The following is a 19,931-nucleotide window of genomic DNA, read 5'->3' as shown; positions in this document are numbered from 1 at the left end:
GAAATATAAAATCCAAGCCTTGACAGAAGCCCTAAATATATTTATATTACTCTTACCTCTCCTGATCTAATATTTCAAAATCCAATAAAAACATTTCTTCCAAAAGTGAAAAAGTATGCCTGAAAACTAAAGGTGCAGATAAACATACCAAGCATTATTCACTCTTAATTCAAAACAACCTGAAAATAAGTCACCTATCTTTTCATATATACTAGTAAACAAATGGCTTTGGGAGAGGTTGCATGTCTATTATTTCCAGTTATTAACGATCATAGTCATTACAATAAAATCTAAACCACTTGCCTTAAACTGCTTCACTCCTTCCGCCAATTTAACTTTTCTTCAGTATTCCATGGAAAGAAAAGGTTCTTTTTGAAAGGTATTCTCTTGTAAGTAATGTTCTGAGCACATACATAACATGTTTGTCCAAGAACATTAAAGAATGTGGTCTATATTCTGATTGTGAACAAGCTTTTCGAGGAATGCAAATTTGCTTTCAGTACTTACACAATGGACTACAGTGTCATAACCACTGTTCATGCTCTATTAGTCATTCTGTTCAAAACTTTATTTAAAAAATAATAAAAGGCCTGCAGTGTGTATATAACATTGAGACACAAAAGACTTATTGTCAGAATATTTGCAGGATCCCCAAAATAGAAAAACAATTACCAAAAACAAATTAATTTACAGCTTACAACGATTTTTTGAAATGCTACACCAGAACCCTAAATTTCTTAACCAGTCTTTAGAATAAAAGGACAAAAATGGTCTTATCATCATGGCATCTGACTGACAGAGATGAGAGAGTACATTTCACATTCTTCGGACAAACAAAGAGGATTTGAGCTCTGGGACAGCTGGCTCATGTTGGCATTTAGTCTGGAAAATCCCAAGGTTCTAAGGTACATGTGATCTTGGGTACAGTTTAATTTGCATTTTTGTTTTCAGATCTATCAACCATATTTCCCAAAATAAAAGTCAGGGCATGTAACTTGGTAATCCACCAGCAAGTGCAAAAAACCAGGCTGTAAAGGAAATGCCTTACGTATTTCTCTTTTTTCTGCAGAGTAGTGTTTCTTCAAAGCTCTTATCTGGAAACATAAATAAATAAAAAAAGCAAAAGCCAAAGCATTCTAGCCAAAATGAGTGTGTCTATAGGGGATGGGGTAAAAATGGAGTAAAGGCACCTTGAGTCCCAGTGCCAATCCCTACACCCTCAGCAACCTCTTAAAAGAATTTCTCAGAACTTCCAAATCTGACTCAAACTCAGACAAGAGCTTAAGTTAAAACTTATGTGGATTCTTAAGTAGCCTAGAAGGGGAAAGTTATTTATATTTCAGCTTAGCTGAGAAAATGTCATACTAAACTGAAAATTGGTCACATCATTAGAACTCAAAGCGCAGGACTCTGAAATTACATTTCCTTTTAGAAACAAACACTTCCACCCCAAATTGAAATATAAGGTCAGAAATACTAAAAAAGGAGAGTTGACCTATGCAATAAATGCCTGCTCAAAAACACTTTTACCTGGACAGATGGAAAACACACAGGGAATTCATGCCTTGATAAATGACCTCACATGTAATTCTCTTACCCTAACATGCTAATCTGAATTCAGTATTAAAATCAGAAAGTCCGGGCACCTGGGTGGCTCAGTGGGTTAAAGCCTCTGCCTTCGGCTCAGGTCATGATCCCAGAGCCCTGGGATCCAGCCCCGCATCCGGCTCTCTGCTCAGTGGGGAGCCTGCTTCCACCTCTCTTTCTCTGCCTGCCTCTCAGCCTACTTGTGATCTCTGTCTACCAAATAAATAAATAAAATCTTTAAAAAAAATAAAAATAAAAATAAAAAATAAATAAAATCAGAAAGTCACATATCCATTCTTCAAGTTATCTAGAGAGATTTTTTTTAATCCTAGAGAGAGAAAAACTAATTATTACTATTAATTAGTCACTCCTACAGTGTAATGAAATAAAACTTTTCTGCACAAACTTCAAAATCCCATAAATTAACACAGGTATTTTGTTTTGTAGTCATTAAGTTAAAACATTCAGTAGGAAAAGCGTTCAATATCTTTTTCTTGTTCTAGCCTAAAAAGGTTAAACTACAAATCAAATGTATAATCATCATTCAGTCATGTAACTCTCCATAATCTTGAAGATGCTTTCAAATTTACGAGATCAGTCAATTGTTAAAAATCATAAATCATAACAAGACACTTTTTTCTTACTTGTTTTTGCCTTTTTCCCCCTCTATCTGTATAATAAGGATGAGGAACACATCTCTCTTTTTAAACATCTTTTTAAAATATTAATACCGAACACCAGCATAGTCCTTTACAAAAGTCAAAGTGCTCTCATCCATATATTATCTTTCATACACACTACCAACTCTAGGGCTACCTTGCCTGATACTAAATTCTGGTTCAATCAACCTGTATGACCTTGAGGAAGTTACTTCACCTCTCAATTTCATCATCTACAAAGTGGGAATAATGGTAATTCCTATACTTCACAGGACCATTATGAGAATTAATAAACATTTAATAGTTAATAAACTATTAATTAAATATATACAAAACACTTAAAACAGTGCCTACCACATGGTACACACTACATAGATGTTAGCTGGGTTTTTTTTCTTATTGTCATCATCAATCCCCATATTTAGGCCTCACAACAATCCTGTAAAGGCAGGATTCATTTCATTGTATTATTTTACCCTTTTCCCAGATAAGGGAATCAGGCTCACAGAAATCAAGTGACACATCCAGAGTCACAGTCCAAAAGTAGAATTAAAAAATTAAAGAACCAAGGACTGTGTTCTATCATATTAACAGTATATTTTTTGAGTTTATATAGTTCAACATACTTCTAAAGGCTATAATTACTACCGTTTTAAGCATTTAAATACTCAAAAATTTTAAGCAGCACACACTGGTAACCTTGCTGGGAATGAGTCTTTGATCCAAAAGATACCTACATCTCTTATTAGTACTTCAAGAGTAGCGACATGAGTCAGACTTCTAAAGAGAAGCACTCACTGAATAATCAGGCTGGCTGGGCCAGATGAACCTGTCATCAATTTTCCAATATTCAGAATTTCCTTTAAAGAGCAAGATGTATACCCCATGAAACTTCAAGAGTTCCATGTTACGATTCATGCTGGGCAGTGGAAAGAGAATGGCATCTACAGTCAAAGTTCCAGTTCCATCTCTTATAAGCAGGAGACAGTGGACAGTCATGTCACTTCCCTGAGCTTCAGTTACTCATCTGTCAAATGAAGACGTACCTCATGAAGCTGTTATGAGAAACAATGGAGCTGATGTAGGACAAACAGCGTTGTTACTACAAAAACTATACCAAAGTGTTAACATGACTATTAGCTACTTTGATTACACTGAGGGATAATACTGAGCATTCATTCATTCTTCCATGGAAAATGGCTGAGAGAACTCTTCCAAAAGAGAAACATCACCCTGAGTGTATAATTTTATAAGGTGACAATCTGGATTAGATTAACACAGTGAAAGAGAAATTTAGGTAACCTGCAAAGTATCTATTCTAAAACCATGTGCTTAAAGGGGACTTAATAAAGTCTGACCACAGGAAACAAGAGAAGAGACCAAGAAACGAACATACGTATTTCTCTTTCTGATTTTAAACTAAGTGATACTGACTATTTTCAATTAAGTCACAAGGAAACTCAGCAGACACATGATCATCATAGCAGCAATCATAGTACATTATATTTATGTGACATTTTACAGTTCTGAAAGCATTTCACTTATATCAGCATAGAAATATCATATTGTTCTGTTCACAAACTTATGTTAACATTCATAAAACTTTCACTCTCAGACACTCTTCAGTGTCCGAACATAAAAATGAAGGCGTTAGACTACATTAAAAAAGTTCCCTTTTAGAGCTATCATATTTATGATTTTGGGTCTGTGGCTAAAAAAGAGCAAAACATATTTAATGGAAAGAAAATTCATAATATTTAAACTTATTAGAAATGAATAAGTGATTTTAAAATATCTTTTCTTAAATCTTACCATTAAAACATGTCTCAAAATATCCAGAAAATTGGGTAATGGCATTCTATAGTTAAACTTACTAATAAATTCAAGAATTACAGAATATCTCCCAAAAACTGAATAACTACTTTTACTAACATAAGATTATAATTCAGTAACTATCAGTATACCATACACAATACAACATAAAGTATACACAATACTAAAACTAAGTTGAACTCTACGGTTCAGAAAATAATTTAGACTATTTCAGTCACTCGGAGATACTGTGACTATCAGCCATAATAATTCAGTATTAAAAATATAAAATAACTTCAATGCTTAATGTCTCTGGCTTGGTATATGAAGTATCAGATTCTGAACCAAGAAAATAAAACCACTTCTAAAAGTATCTCATAGAATCCAAGGGGGGGAAACAAAGTTTTAACATTAAATTACTCATTACAGTTGAGCAAGCACCTACTATTTACAAAGGCTAGCTACTATCATTTAAAAATTAAATCATATCCCTTCTCAGAAGCATGAAACTTAAAGACCAAGTTGGAATAGTATCATGGAGGAGGAGAGGGGTCTTCTACTTGGATTACTGGGGTATTCCTGGACTACTAGAGCATTTTTCTACCCAGTGATTTCAAAATCAGAACAAGTAACATATCTACTAAAGAAATAGTCCATGTTTTTCATGCACAAAACTCATATATGCATTCAGTTAATTTTTTCAATAAGAGTAACGGATTCATTGCAATTTTATATACATACAGGAAAGCTGCCTGGCCCAACAAAAGTCACTGTGTGATTTAGTGAAGTCTAGAACTGGGAGTCAGGAGATCACTTCTAACACTGATTAGCTCTGTGACTTTGGAGGAAACAACACCAATCGTCTCTGGCCTTCTAATACATACTATACCTTTGGGTAAGTTATTAAATTTCTCCAGGTCTCTTCCTGCATCTACAAACGTATAGAGTCCAAAAAGTATCTGGATTGAAGATTCTCACTTTAAGTGCAGATTCTTGGGCCCACTCCCAGAGGCTCAGAATGTCTGCGCTGGAAGCTAGGAAGCTAAATGTCTTCTAAGCACCACAGGTTACTGAAATACGCAGGTGGTCCTCAGCCACACTTAAGGTCATCACAAGTCCTAGTCAAACCAGATGATCTCTAATGTCCCTAAATGTATAAAAAAGATGACACAACTCATTTCAGCACCAAGGTCTTAGGAATTCTGGATCTAGCATAATGTGTAGGCCATAGTAGATGCTAAACAAATACTTCTGGAGAGGAAGAAAGGGAGGGAGGGAGGAGGCTAGCTAGCTAAGTGGTCATATTTTGACAAAGAAACATACAAAATGATAGTAAAATTAAAATTGAGTAAAACAGCAGCAGCCAAAGAGCAAAGACCTCAGTTTCTACACACATACAATTTTAAATATAACACGAGCTGTTGTCGAACAGCAAACTACTAAAGAGAAAAAGAGAAAAAAAAGTACACAGAAGCCAAAAGAATTTTAATGGAAAATTACTGGTGACTAAAACATAGCAACTGTTTACTCCGGGTAAAAGAGAACACAGAATTTTAAGGACTGGGAGTTGGAATTGGGACTAAAGTTTGAAGTTACTGGTTACTCAAAGGCATAAATTCCATTTGGGATAAAAGTATATGGATTCCAGAAATATTGGTGACAATATTAACTTTTGTCCATTTTTGAATTCCATTTTCCCATTCACTTACATTATAATTTTTGAGATGTTTTATCTTCACTTCTGATGGTCTTCAAATGTCAATGGCTCTTAACACATTAACTGTAAACAAACATACAAAGGAACTTAGGGGAATTCAGATACTTAAGGAACCCTAAACTATTCTGAATTATTCTGTAAAGCCTGTGGGGGAGGGAGCAGCGGGAGGGCTTTGGTACCAGGTTTACCTGCTTCGTAATGTATCCGTTCAAAACTTAGTATCCTTCTAATGACACTATCCTCTTACTCATCAAGCAAAGAAAAAAAAAAAGTTATCCTATATTCTGTCAGAAGCAAAAAACATTCAAAGCCAGAGAAAATTCTCTCCAAATATGGACACTCTGAACTCACTGATGGATTATGTCTACATTAACCTTTTCCTGCTCAGCAGTGCAGCCAATCAAAGAAACTCATTTCCTTGCCACTACAACCCAACCATCCCGCCCTGGGACCGCCCTCTACGTACCAATTTTGGGCCTAGACCTACAACCTGGTTTGGGCCTAGACCTACAACCTGGTTTGGGCCTAGACCTAGGTCTTCAGGCATGATCAGGTCTTTACAAAGACCCTGACGTTAAGCAGACTTGGTTCCAAATGTCAAACTGCTCTCCCTAATCTTCAGTTTTCTCATCTGTAAAACAGAAATAATACTATTTATTTTATATAATTATGATGATAATACGAGAAAATGCATATTAAGGGATTTAGCACCATGCCCAGCAAGCACTCAAAAATGTTAAGTGCTATTATTTATATTAGTATTAACAATCACAACAATGATATTAATTTACTTCTAGAACAACTGTCTACCACTTGAAAAGCAAAGTTTATCCTAGGTGTTTCTATTTTTATGTACTGACTTTGCTTATAATGGAAGAATATTATCCAATACCAGTAACAGAGGACATCTGTATCATATAAAATTTTATTTTTGACCTTGGTGGGCATCCTGGCTCAGCTCAAGAAAATTAAGGCTTGAAATCACTAGCCTGTCTTCAGCCAAAGTTATTATTCCTTTTGTTAATACATAACCTTCTAATAAAGTTCTACTTGCAGTGATCTGTGAAGGCAACTTTGCTATGAAAGGAGATTGACATATTTGTGACTCATTCCTTTTAAACCCTCTGAGCCCAAAGAATAATGCCATCCCAATCCAGAGGAGACTTCTCTATCCTCTTCTACCCAGTCCCAAATGATTCAACACTTATGTTTGACATTACATGCTTAAAATATTAATATTTAAGCTCAGAAACAAAAATGCATAAACACGAATTTCTCTGAATTTTCAAATTTTTAGGTCAAAGATACAAAAACACACACAAAATATTGGCAACAGCATTCATAAACTAACACGGCCCCAAATGGCCAGCTTTCTTTCCCCTAGGCAGACCAAACCTTTAGAACTAAAATGAGAGAAAATACCTAAGTGGAACCTGAGGCATATCTTCAGGGGGAGATAAAACGTATGGATACAAGACTGGAAGCAAACTGAAAGCAGCAGAAAAGTAAGCAATGTTGGCCACCATCCTCATTACCACCACTACTTTACACGCAATTCCTTGAGCTCTTCAAATGAAATAAAAAATGAAATAGCACAGTTAATCATTCTTCATTTGATTTCCATTTGCCTTTCACTTAATGAGTTGACAATTATGGAATGTATCCCTTTTATGTTATGGTCCCTGGTTAAGATTATAAAAATCTGGCCCAAGATAATACACAAGAAAAAGTATAAAGTTAAAAAACTTGAGTTTAGAGTGTTCCAAGATACAGTTTTCTTTTCTGGTCTGCCACAATATATCATGTCTCTCAGAGCATTTTCTACTTTGGTCACTGCTCTTAAAAGTCTAACAATGTCTCTGCTGTAAGAAGTATTGTCGACTTTAACCAGAAAATGTCTTCCTTGCTAAAATGATTCATTAATATGCTATGGAGAAGCTGCGGTCTCCAGTACCCATTCTTTACTATTTCCTACAGACAGAACCTCCAATTTTTAGCTCAGCACAGGCTTCCCAGAAGAGACTACACATCCTAGCCTTCCCTGTGGCTAAGTATGGCCATGGAACCAGGTTCTTGCCAACTAGATGTAATCTTAAAAGACTATAACCTCAAAAAATATCCCTTAAGAAAGAAAACATGACTTTCTTCTTCCTTTCATCCTTCCTTCTGACTACAATGAATGCAACGGTTAGAGCTCCAACAGCAATTCTGGCTCATGAGGTAAACTTGCAAAAAAGATTCTGTGTTCTCGATACTTCAGGTCCACTATATCAGATCAGTATGAACTGTCTCTGGGCTTTTGTATGGGAGAAAAACTAAAATCATCTATTTTACGCCACAGCTGGCTTGGATTTTCTTTTATAATCTGTTAAAGCTAAAACCTAACTTCAAAAACAATAAAATAAGAGTTTTCCAAGTATCAGTATTTAGGGGTTTTGAAGTATATAATTCAAAACATATTTTAAAAGCGAATTATTATACTGAAAACATAGCATCTGCCCTTATTTAATCTAGGCTTAAAAGTATTTAAAGAGCCCAAGAGTTAATTCCATCCAATAAGAGTCTTTGAAAAGTCATCAGAGATGGCTGCCACGAGTAACGACAAAGCGCATAGCAGGCAAAGAGCTGTGAAGGTGGCGCATTCGTGGTCTATAGTGATGGCACCAGTGGCACACACAGAAGCACAGCAAGAGGAACAGCACAATTAGTTCTGCCTAATAAAATTACAGGAAAGGGAACAGGAGATTATTATTTTCACTAAGAGGGCATCTTCTCTAGTCCTTGTGATTTTAATAACTTTGTACCAATCTTTTTTTTTTTTTCAAAAGTTCCATTTTTAACCTGACTTCCTGTGGGAAGCAGGCTTATAAAAAATCACTACCTATCCTTTACCAACAACTCTCAATAGTTTTTAATCCTATCCACAGATTTAACTAAATCAAACAATGGGACAGAGCTAGCAAATGTTTTACCTATTCAAAACTAATTTTCTTAAAAAGAAAAAATACTCTCTATTAAAATGTGCAGAATTTCCACTGGTCAAGACTTGAATCACATGCAACCCTTGGCCCTGGTGATTTTGAATACAATAGCATGAACTTGGCAGCTTTACAAAATAAGCTTACTGATTTCTGGACATCTGTATCTGGGTTATTTCCTTCCCTTGGGCGTAATCCAGACTTTACTAGTTCAGGTGATGGCTTCCTGGAATTACTTATTTATAATATATTTCTTTTAATTTGTTACCACTAATGGATTTCACCAAGGACCTTGTTTAAAAAAAAAAAAAAAAAAGATTTATTTATTTGAGAGAGAGAGTGTGTGCACGTGTGAGTGGGGGAGAGGCAAACGGAAAGAAAGAATGGCAAACAGACTCCCCGCTGAGCACAGAGTCCCACACAGGGCTCAATCTCATGACCCTAAGATCATGATCCCAGCTGAAACCGAGAGTTGGGACACTTAACCGACTTAGTCACCCAGGCGCCCCAAGGACCAATTTTTAAGAAAGGACCTAAAACATGTATTCCTGATGTGTTACTCATAGCTGAAAAGGAAAAAACCTTAGGAAATTTCCTAAAGCTCAGATATCATAAATCCCTAAAAGGTAACTTTGACCTTTCACTACTTCAATATTTCTACAAAAATGCTTTCAAGTAATAGGCTAATAGTAGATTTAACACAGACCTTAAATGAGTCTGTTTCAACAAATATTGATGGAGATACTAGAAAAAAATTAGTAAAAGACCTACGGCAGTGGTTCTCAAACTCTAATTTTAGTTTAGGATCACTTGGAGGACTTGTTAAAACAAACTGTAGGCTCCACTGCCAGAGTGTTTTATCCAATTGCATCTGAGGTAGGACCAGGGAATCTGTATTTTTAACAAACCCCCAAAGGATGCTGATGCTACTGATCTGAGAACTACTGAACTACATTAATAGAAGACTACTGATGGCAGCATAAAGAGGAAAGAAAAAAACATGTATGGGACCCAACTCAGTTTCAGTACACTTGTATACTTTTGCCTAGTAATTAATCTTTTTAACTTTTCTTTCAGAAAAATCTACACAGTTATTACTCAAGTTCACAATAATATTGGCTCTTACGTGACAAAACTTGAAAGTTCTTTTAGGGTCCTGGAATAATGAAATACAAAATAACTAAGTATGTCCAATGTCTGACGCAAGGTCCTAATTATACTGCCAGGGTTGGAAATTCAACCTGTAAGTTTCATTTAGTTCCATAACTAGTTTCTACCACTAATTCTGGCCAGCTGCCTCAGAAGATATGCCAAGAGTCACAAAGGGAGTAGGTAAGAATGTGTGATTGGACACAAATCCATCACCACTACTGGAAAACAACCCAAAAGCACATTTCCTACCAACATATCAGCTCTAAGTGACCTTGAGGCTTAAACTAGAGATGAAACCTTACAAAAAATGTGATTCAGAAATCTTAAAAACTCTTCTTCCTTTTCAGATGATAAGTACTGTCAAAATTCATGGAAACAACCAGGATTTGCTGTTTTCAGATGGTAATTTTAAAGGAAGACATTAACTTAAAAATGTAATTAGCTAAAGACTACTTTTTTGAGTATATTCAGCATACCACACTTTGTTTTGTCTAAGTTAAATGTAAGTATGTACATATAAACACATAAATATAAATGTAAAGAATTTATAGACTAGAAATCAACTAATTAACCAAAATAATCTGAGACAAACAAGTAGTGCCCAGAATAACTGCAGCATATGAGAGTATATAAAAGATGAAAGGAACAGGTATTACACTTGATCTTAGCCAAAAGGCCCAGAAGCGAAGAGAGAAACAGGTATTAAATAAAAGTCTGACAAGTTAAGTTAGAGACCAAAATAATCAAGAGTAGCAGATGGAAAAGTAGGCAGGCTAAAGGAAAACAATGTTGTGAAAATATATTACTGGGCACAGAAAAGATAATGTAGCCAATAAAATCAGCTCAGTGTATCAACAGGCTTCATGCAAGATGAGCTTTAACTTGAAGCTGTGTCTTTCAACATAGGAAAACCCTTTTTAATCCTTTGAATGGAGACTGCAAATAGAAGAGCAGTGAACATTGAACATGTCTTTATTCAACACTTACTAGACACCTATTTGGCACTAGATATATTAGCATGTGATTATGCAGAGTAAAAAATTATCAAGAAACCCACTCAGACAGTACATTTTATAACACTGTACAAACTGAAAATAAAATGGAAAACCAGACTAAGAAGACAGAAATAGTACCAATATACTGACAAATCCTGCTGTAGAACTTACACAAATCTAAGGCTCAGGCCTACCCTAGCTATCATACCTAGCCTACAGTACTGTTTTATCTCTATACTATATAAATCATACTTATGTCAAGAATCAGAGTCAGGGCAACAAGAATTAAATTATGGAATACAGCCAAATTATCAGTGTGCTAAAGTGAATTTTTTCACAACTCTCTCTCTGAGGCTGGAGGCACTGTAAGACAGACAACACGGGATACACAAGAGGGGCTGCATAGCTCACTGAAGTAGACTAACACCAAGTAAGATTCACCAAAGAAAATTACTTTTTTTAAGGATGCAGGATGACAGGAGAGCCTGGGTGGCTCAGTGGGTTAAAGCCTCTGCCTTCGCTTTAGGTCATGATCCCAGGGTCCCGGGATTGAGCCCCGTGACTGGGCTCTCTGCTCGGCAGGGAGCCTGCTTCCTCCTCTCTCCCTGCCTGCCTCTCTGCCTACTTGTGATCTCTGTCTGTCAAATAAATAAATAAATAATTTTAAAAAGGATGCAGGATGACATAACTATAGCTGATTAGGAAACTGCTATCTGGATATCATATTAAAAAAAATAAAATCACTCTTTCCTGGCCAAAAGCATTAAGCTTATGATGACCTAGAAGGCTAAGCCAGAAGCAATAGCAACTCTGAGACAACCACAAATATAGACACGTAGATACACAGACAGACATATCAAGACTCAATATATATTTAAAAATGTTATTTATTTATTTGAGAGAGAGAGTGTGTGTGCCCTGGGGGGAGGGACAGAGGGAGAGGGAGGAGAGAATCTCAAGCAGACTCTGTAATAAGCATGGAGCCTGACTCCAGGCTCAATCCCAAGACCCCAAGATCATGACCTGAGCTGAAACCAAGAGTCAGACATTCAACTGACTGAGCCACCCAGGTGCCACAAGCCTCAACTTAAGTTTAGTGTGAACTACAGACCCCACAAAAGCCTGTCACCCAACTTCAGTGGAGTGTGTCCTTTTCAAAAAAACAATGGGCAACCAGAAGGATTAGTGTATAATTTTTCAGACTTATACTCTTATTTCTCAGAAAAGCATAAAACAACTTACAAATTAGCACATTTAAATATAATATTTAAACTGAATTAATCTAATAGAAGTATTTGAAGAAATTAGATAGGCATATATTACCAACTTCAGTCATATATTTGACTGAAGTCTTTTTGCTAAATTGAAGAGAAACATGCAGTTACATAGTTTGCATTTTCAAACAAATAGGAAGCACACTTTTTTGCATAAATAATTTTTCCTGAAGCTAAACACAGCAGAAATTTTTGTAAATCTAGTGTATAAAAGACATATGGGAACACAATGAACATACTATTATTGTAGAGTTAGTATTGAAACAAATTCATATGGCAATTTCCTAATTGAAAAATTGAAAATTTCCTAATTGTAAAAAACAGAAGGGATAAAAATAAACTACAATTTAAGAACAACATTTCCACAAAAGGCTGAAACAATACAATCCAAACATCGATATTTTGCTTTATTATAGACTATCAAAGTAAAACTCAAACAACTGGATAGCCACTTAGCATAGCTATTAGAATCATGGCTGTCTACCCTGCCTCTGCATTAGAATCCTCTATAATTGTTTGCCTAGATTAATTTTAAATTTAAGGTAACAAGTGCCTACAATGCAGCTATTCTATACCGTTGATCAACCAGGTGTAATGATTCATAAAATAAAAGACATGAAAAAATTCAGCAGGGTGAATTCTACATAGCAGACATTCAATAAATGTAGTTTTTTCTACCTTCCAGAGGAAAGGAATGAAAGCTGGCATTCTCCTATGGAAAGTAGATCATACTTTTTTTTTTGTCCAGAGAGGATGAGGCTAAAATATTCTAGTGAAAACTCTTTCAAGGAGTTAGTTTTTTTCAAATTCATATGTTAGTAATGTAATTTTTTAATTCAGAATTAGAAAGCATATATAAACTTTAAAGTTACTGGGCTTTCTTGGGGGGGGAATTAAATGTGCTTCGGTGGCACAATTAGGAACGTTAATTTGTAATAACAAACATTTATTTAGTATAATTTCAAAAATCTATAAAGGGAATATCTTAGTAATTGATAAGAAGGCATCATAATCACTATTGTCATTGAATAGTCTAGAATGATAGAACTTTAGAGCACCAAGGGACCTTACAGATCCCTCAAAGATCTGTATAAATATCAACTTCTTTATTTTGAAGATGAGAAAACTGCAGACTAGAAAGGTTCAATGATACAAGCCAAAAAGCTAGCAGAGCCAGGGACTTTTAAGAGCCTGAGCCTCTTAACTTCCAGCACCTTCTTCATTCTAAAAGACTATGCTGCCTCCTGTGGTTCCAAATTCTACTGCTTGGGTGAGATTACTGGCTCCTTCATTTGTTTTCTTTACATTCTATTCTGAACCATAGCTGCCATTCATAACTTGCCTATAAAATTACAATTCCAACCTGTTTTCTGCATAATTTTACAGCTGAGAATGTAAATCCTCCACTCTCTAAATTTCAGAGTAATAAGCATAAAATTTTTTAAATACCTAAAACAAATGTACAGTATATGTGATTGAATGCAAAGAAAAATTCTCCTCCCCTGGATAATTACATCTACAGATTCAAGGAGATTTTTATTTAGCACTCTAACATGCAGGGTCTTTGTTAAATGCTGAACATAGAAGAAAAGATATAGTCCTTGTCCTCAAGTAGAAAAGTCAATTAAACCAACAATTACACTGTGTTTGTTAAGAACTCTGAAAAAGGTGTGGGCAGGTTGCTATGAGTGCTTTAGAAAGAGAATCTAATTTATAATAACAGAATCAGCTAATAATTTCCCATAAGGTCTGAGCAGTAATAGGAAAACATAGCTGTGTCACCCAAATTTAGTGGGGTCCAAAATGAATTAAAAGAGAGAAACTTCTCTTTATTCAGAGAAAAATGAAATTTGTGTTTTCACAGATTAGTATCCAATAACTCTTTAATAATAATTGACTATTTTTTGATGGGAAAGAACCTGATTTCGTTGTGGCTACATAACAAATAGAGGTCCTCTATTATTTCTTCCTAAAATTTTACATCACTATTTTAAAACCAAAGGGAAAATATTCATCTAAAACATGTCTAGTTAATATTCACAACAGCTGTCTACAAAACTGCATACTAAAGTCCTTCTCAACATAGGGGTTGGGGGGCATCTGGTACAAGAGAATAACCAGGAGAATCGGTAGCCCAAGAAGGAAGAAAACTACCACTCATTATTCACTCGGGGTTAAGGACTGCTCAGATTCCTAGATAATTATTTTCAGCTGGAAGATCTGGAAAAAAGACGTACAGTGGGCATTTTTATTTACATTTTTAAGGCGAAATGGGGGGAAGGGGTCAGAGTATAGGGAAAATCATTAAAGACATAAGGAAATGAAGTGACGGAAAAAGAGGAAAGGGTGGGCAAGAATCCCAAAATCAAGGGCACACAGACAGATGGAACAAAGACTGGAGAACTGTTTGGAAAAGTGTATAGTAAAGAAAGGCAGAGAGGAAATGAGGGGTGGTGGCTGGGGGGGGGGGGGCTGTCCAAAAAAATAATCCGAGAGGTAATGAGAAACAAGAGAAACCAATGAACTGGGGCTGCCTCAACCAGGGATAAACCACGATCGTTTTAAGTAGAGTCACCAATTAAGCAGCAGTGAGTTTTAACCTCCCGTTTTTCCCAGCCTCTAAACCCCGAAGAGGGAGGAAGAAGTGGCTCCCAAGTCGCAGGAAAGGAATTTCGGCGCAGCCTTCGGGAAGCAAGTCGAAGAGCTGGGGCACCATCCAGTGGGTCCCCGGCCCCTCTCCATCCCTCTCGGGCGCTGGGCGGGGCCCTGGGCATCCTGGTTACCTGGACAGGGAATCCACGCTGGGCGGCCGTGCTGCGGCCGGCTGGGAGCCAAGACTCTCGCAGCTCGAGCTCTTCTCCATGGCGCGGCGGGGGCAGCAGGAGGGAAAGGCTGAAGCGACCTCCGCGGCTGCGGGGCGGGAGCAGCGGAGGGCGGAGTGCGCCGGGCCGAGGCCGCGGTCAGGCTAGCGCCGGCCCGGGAGAAAAACCGGAAGCGGCCATGTTCCCCCAGACTGCACCGCGCCCGGGGTCTGCCGAGGAGCCGGAGGACCCCGCGGCTCCCCTTCGACTGCAGCCCCGACGCGCTGCGCTCCTTACGTGCGCTCGCTGCGTGCCCCGCGCTGCCTCTGGGCTCTGGGAAGGCGAGGTGCCCTTCCCGGCGTGAGAGGTTCCCTTGCTGCTGGGGTCGGGGCCTGGGGGAGTGCGGACGAGGACCCCACAGGAGGAGGGAGAATTTCAGAAGTAGAGAGAAATAGGGAATACTAGGGACGAGGGTCTCAAAAAAAAAAAAAAAAAAAAAAGGAAAGAAAGGGACAAGGATCTTAGGAATGGGGGTGACTGAGACAGGAATAGGGGAGAAGACAGGATAGTAGAGGAGTGCGGGCGAACCGTAGGATGAAGGGGCGGAAAGGACATGGGGCGGGGCACGAAGAGGGGAAGAGAACCTAGGGAGACACAACGGATGAGGGTACTAGAGATGGCAAAGTGTTCACCAGATTTGGGGCTGAAAATAATAAATAATTATCAAATAGTGATTAAAAGTTGCTTTAACCAGTCAGACACGAATTCAAATCCTGCCTCTGCCGATCGCTTGCAGCATAACCCAAGGTATTGAACATCAGCTTCCTTACCTGTAAAATAGGAAAAATAATAACTTCACAGATTAGATGAAATAATACATGTAAAATGCTTAAATTTTGGCTCATAGTAAGCACGCAAATATTAGCTGTTAGTATTACTACCTACTTCGTAAGGGTTGTTAGGATGTGATGTGTTCATGCATATAAACGGTTTTTAATACAACTTCAAAAAATGATAGGTATAGGGCAGGAATATATAGGAAGGGTGGAAGAGAAGTAAGAAGTGATTGGTATGGGGAAGATAGTGGAGAAAGTACAAGACAGGTAGGAAAAAAATTAATGCTCCTCATAATATCGTCATTACATCACCGGCCCAGCATTGTAGAAAGGACACTAGAAAAGCAGAAATTTTCAGCCCTGCTCTGATTCGGATTGAAGTCTCTGTGGCCTGGCAGTGTGCAGGGGCAAAGCACTGGCATTAGTCCATTGAACACAAGGAGGTATGGAAGAGGAAAATGGGAACTAATATGCAAAAAGAATTAAACACATACACTATTGTATGTTGTGGTGTTGGATAGAGAACAAACTCTAGCACTCTTCCCCTGCCCTCTCAAATTCCCCTGCAGAGCAGGAAGGGAGGGTAGAGAGAAAACTGTGATAAGAGAATAGGCATTGGGTGAAGGGGAAATGTTTCTGCTGGTAATTTTCTGTTATGGAAGACACAGGAAGGACAAAAGGAGAGCATAAAGAAATTTTTCTGAGACTGAATCACAGTTACCTCATGTCTGAAGTATAAAATGATGCAAAAATTATTTCTGTAAAAAAAAAAAATAACGAATCGTTTAAAAAAAAAACCTTCCTTGCTAGGATAAGTAGAATTATGTTCATTTAAACTAGATTTAATGATGTTTTAAGAAAATCTTAAAATATAGGGTCGGTGAAATATTGACTTGCAAGTACGTTCCCCAAAAGAACAACCTAACCTAGTTTTGTTCAGCATATTTATTAAAATGTTTTTAAGCACAAAAGTCTTTGCCTTTCCATTCCATTCTCCAGCTTGGCAAGGATAGGATGGCAGCTGATAGTTTTTATGTATATAGTTTTTAAAAAGGCCTTTAACTGTACTCCTCTAATAGGCAAAGACAATAGGCAGTTAGAAACACTTAACAAGCATAAACATCTACAATGATTCATAAAGAATTTGCTTATTGATTCCTGATTTCTACCTACCTTCCAAAATGCTGACTCACTGTCACCTGATACTATGACATAGATTTTTCTAGGCTAGGTTTGGTGAAGACTGATGAGGGAGACCCAAGCACTCTCTACAGCCCAGTTGTTTTTAGGACTGTGTTAATAGAGCACTTGAAATCATCTGCCTAATGATGTAATAATTTGTATATGAGTCTATCTGGGGATTAATAACAATAATGCGGGGCACGTGGCTGGTTCAGTTAGTAGAGCATGTGACTCTTGGTCTTGGGGTTGTGAGTTCGAGCCCCATGTTGGGTGAGGCAATTACTTAAAAATCAAATAAATAAAGTTAGTGTAGAGATTTTAGAACCAGACAAATCTGAATTGGGATCCTGACTCTCTCACCTACTTGCTCTATGATTTCAATTAAGTTGCTTCTCCAACACGGCTTTCTCATCCCTAAAATGGGAATAAAAATATCCACATAAAATAATTGTTTTTCCCTATACAGAGTTGTTTGCACAGAAGGATCTCCATCAATGGATCTGTTGCTATTATTATTTGTTCTTCCTCTGAACTTACTGTTTTACTTCTAATTATTAAAGCAGTAATTTCTGAGGGTGTGAACAACAAGGAATGAACACTCTCAGGTGAAAGTTAAATTAGTGCTTAATTCTTTTTCTGACATGTTGGCTGCTGTGTCATTTACCCAAGAGAAATCACCTTGATTAGGACTTTCTTCACCTCAGTTTTCTTGTCTTTTAAAAGAACAAGGTCTTCAGGAACTTTTGCTAAAATTAAATTACAGCATAAGTTTATCGTGTACCCTGGGGCACAGGTGTGCAAGATCACTGGCTCCAGGGATTCCCAAACAGACCAGGTGCAGCCACTCCCAACTGACAAAATCCAAAGACAGAGAAAACTAGTGGTGGGGAAACAAGAAAGGAATGTATTTCAGTGAGATCAACAATGGGAAAACAGCACACTATCCTCTCAACTATCTCCAAAGTGCTGAAAATACTTCTAAGTTTATAAAAGGAAAATGTTTTAAGAAAATCTTAAAGTCTGTGGGGCCAAAGTCTGTGGGTATGTGCAGGTGGGCAGTAAAGGTTAAACTGATCATTATCTCAGAGTCAGTCTTGGACCATGGGCAGAGTCTTGCTGGCTCAGGGCAGTCCTTACTGCTTGAGGGTGTAGTTTTGTTCCCAATCAGGGGATGCTTTGCCCACAGGATCTTTTGCCTGAGTTAAGAAATAAGCTGGAAAAAAGAACTTAATCAATTAAAACGTATAGACAGAGGTCAAAATGGAGGTAGTTGAAGTCCTCTTTCAATCTCTCCTATTAAATGGTTAACTTAAAGACCTGCCAAAAAGTAATTTTCTTATTTGAAATCTGGGCCAGCGTTTCTCAAATAATCTATGGGAAGAACCAGTGTTTTATTTTTAATTTCCAAGCTATTATCAACCAATGCTTTTTTAAAATATAAAAATTAGTTACTAAATAAATGAAACTTAACAAAAACTGAAGGCAGGCAAAATGCAAGACCAATTTTTTTTTCTTATGTGAGGGATCTAAAATGACTTCATGAAAGTTACATGAAGGTGCCTAAGCACATATTCAAAATTCTGCTCTCATCTCATCAGGAACAGGCAATCAGTAGTTCATGTATAGGCACTGATTGGCAAACCATAATCTGAATAGCACCGACTTGGATTTATAGGTTTGTTGCCTATCAGCTTATTAAAGGGTGATTATTAGACAATCTGAAACAGAATAAGAAAATAAACTTCTCTTACGAATAGTAACATGGTGGTTAGGAAAGGACAGGTAGGATAGGTAGAGGGAAATTTCCCTTAAACACACATGCCAAAAACAAAATCCTTAGATCAAGCATGCATGCGTTTTTGTTTTTGTTTTTGTTTTAGAGAGAGAGTGTGTGGGGCAGGGGGACTGGGGCACGGGGAAAGGGGAAATCTTAAGCAGGCTCCATGCCAGCACAGAGCCAGATGCAGGGCTTGATCTCATGACCCTGAGATCATGACCTGAGCTGCCAAAATCAAGAGTCAGATGCTTAACCAATTGAGCCACCCAGGCCTCCCCCCCAACCCTTTTTTATGTAGGCTCCATGCCCAGTGTGGAACCCAACACAGGGCTTGAACTATTGACCCTGAGAAGGAGACCTGAGCCAAGACCAAGAGTGGGATACTTATCTGACTGAGCTACCCAGGCACCTCAAGCATACATAATTCTTATAATTCATTATTTATATGCAAAAAGATAATTTTTTTATTACTTTGGTTTGGAGAGTTCCTCTTCTAGTATGGAGAAGTAGACTTATAACAAACTGACCTTTCCACAGGTAACAATTGGAAACTCCAGACAGTAAAACAACAACCTGAGGAGTCAAGAGAGTAGACAGAAGCACACAGAATTGTGTGGGAAGTTACCAACACAGAATGCATGTCCCATCTTGAACGGCTTTGACCTATGGACAGACAAAAATTGTGGTGTGGTACAAGGTGGCAAAATCCCACACAGAATGCCTGCTATCTTTCTAGCCTGAGAAAGCAAGAGGAGGGAGCCCAGGGCAGCTAGAGAATGAGGGAGGAATTCCAAAAAAGAGAACCAGAGAACTCTAAACTCTGTATATGTACTCAGACAATTTCTGTCTAAACCCTAATTCAATTAAAATAACAAAGACAGAATACAACAGCTCAGATAAAAGAACTCAAAATGAATTTCCTTCTACTCATCCAGATAAAAGAACTGAAACATTCAAGCTGTTATCCACTACATGCAAGACAAAATTTTCAGTTTGTTTCAAACTAAGTTAATTTCTTGCTAAACAAAAGCATCACCTCCTTAGAGGGGAATAAAACAGAATCCAGAGACTCAAAAACAATATTCATAATGTCAAGGACAAAATTTAGACTTACTTGGCATTAAAAACTAATGGGAAAATGGGGTGTATTCTTTTTCTTTT

The 19,931-nt window shown here is 37.4% G+C and overlaps 1 protein-coding gene across 1 annotated transcript in view; it reads right to left on the bottom strand.

Annotated features, from left to right (window-relative positions):
- Positions 1 to 15,105, bottom strand: part of LOC111154507 (myotubularin related protein 2) — a 121,824-nt gene extending 106,719 nt beyond the window's left edge. Inside the window, exon 1 of the mRNA XM_022514135.1 lies at positions 14,958 to 15,105. Within this exon, the coding sequence (XP_022369843.1) occupies positions 14,958 to 15,037 (80 nt within the window). The 5' untranslated portion in view covers positions 15,038 to 15,105. The remainder of the gene's footprint in view (positions 1 to 14,957) is intronic.
- Positions 15,106 to 19,931: the final 4,826 nt, after the last annotated feature.

The sequence above is a fragment of the Enhydra lutris genome, unplaced genomic scaffold (assembly GCF_002288905.1).
Source record: "Enhydra lutris kenyoni isolate GAN:26980312 unplaced genomic scaffold, ASM228890v2 scaffoldscaffold37, whole genome shotgun sequence".
Classification (NCBI taxonomy): domain Eukaryota; kingdom Metazoa; phylum Chordata; class Mammalia; order Carnivora; family Mustelidae; genus Enhydra; species Enhydra lutris.
The sequence above is the reverse complement of the archived record's forward strand: the minus strand, read 5'-3'. Positions and strand labels throughout refer to the sequence as shown.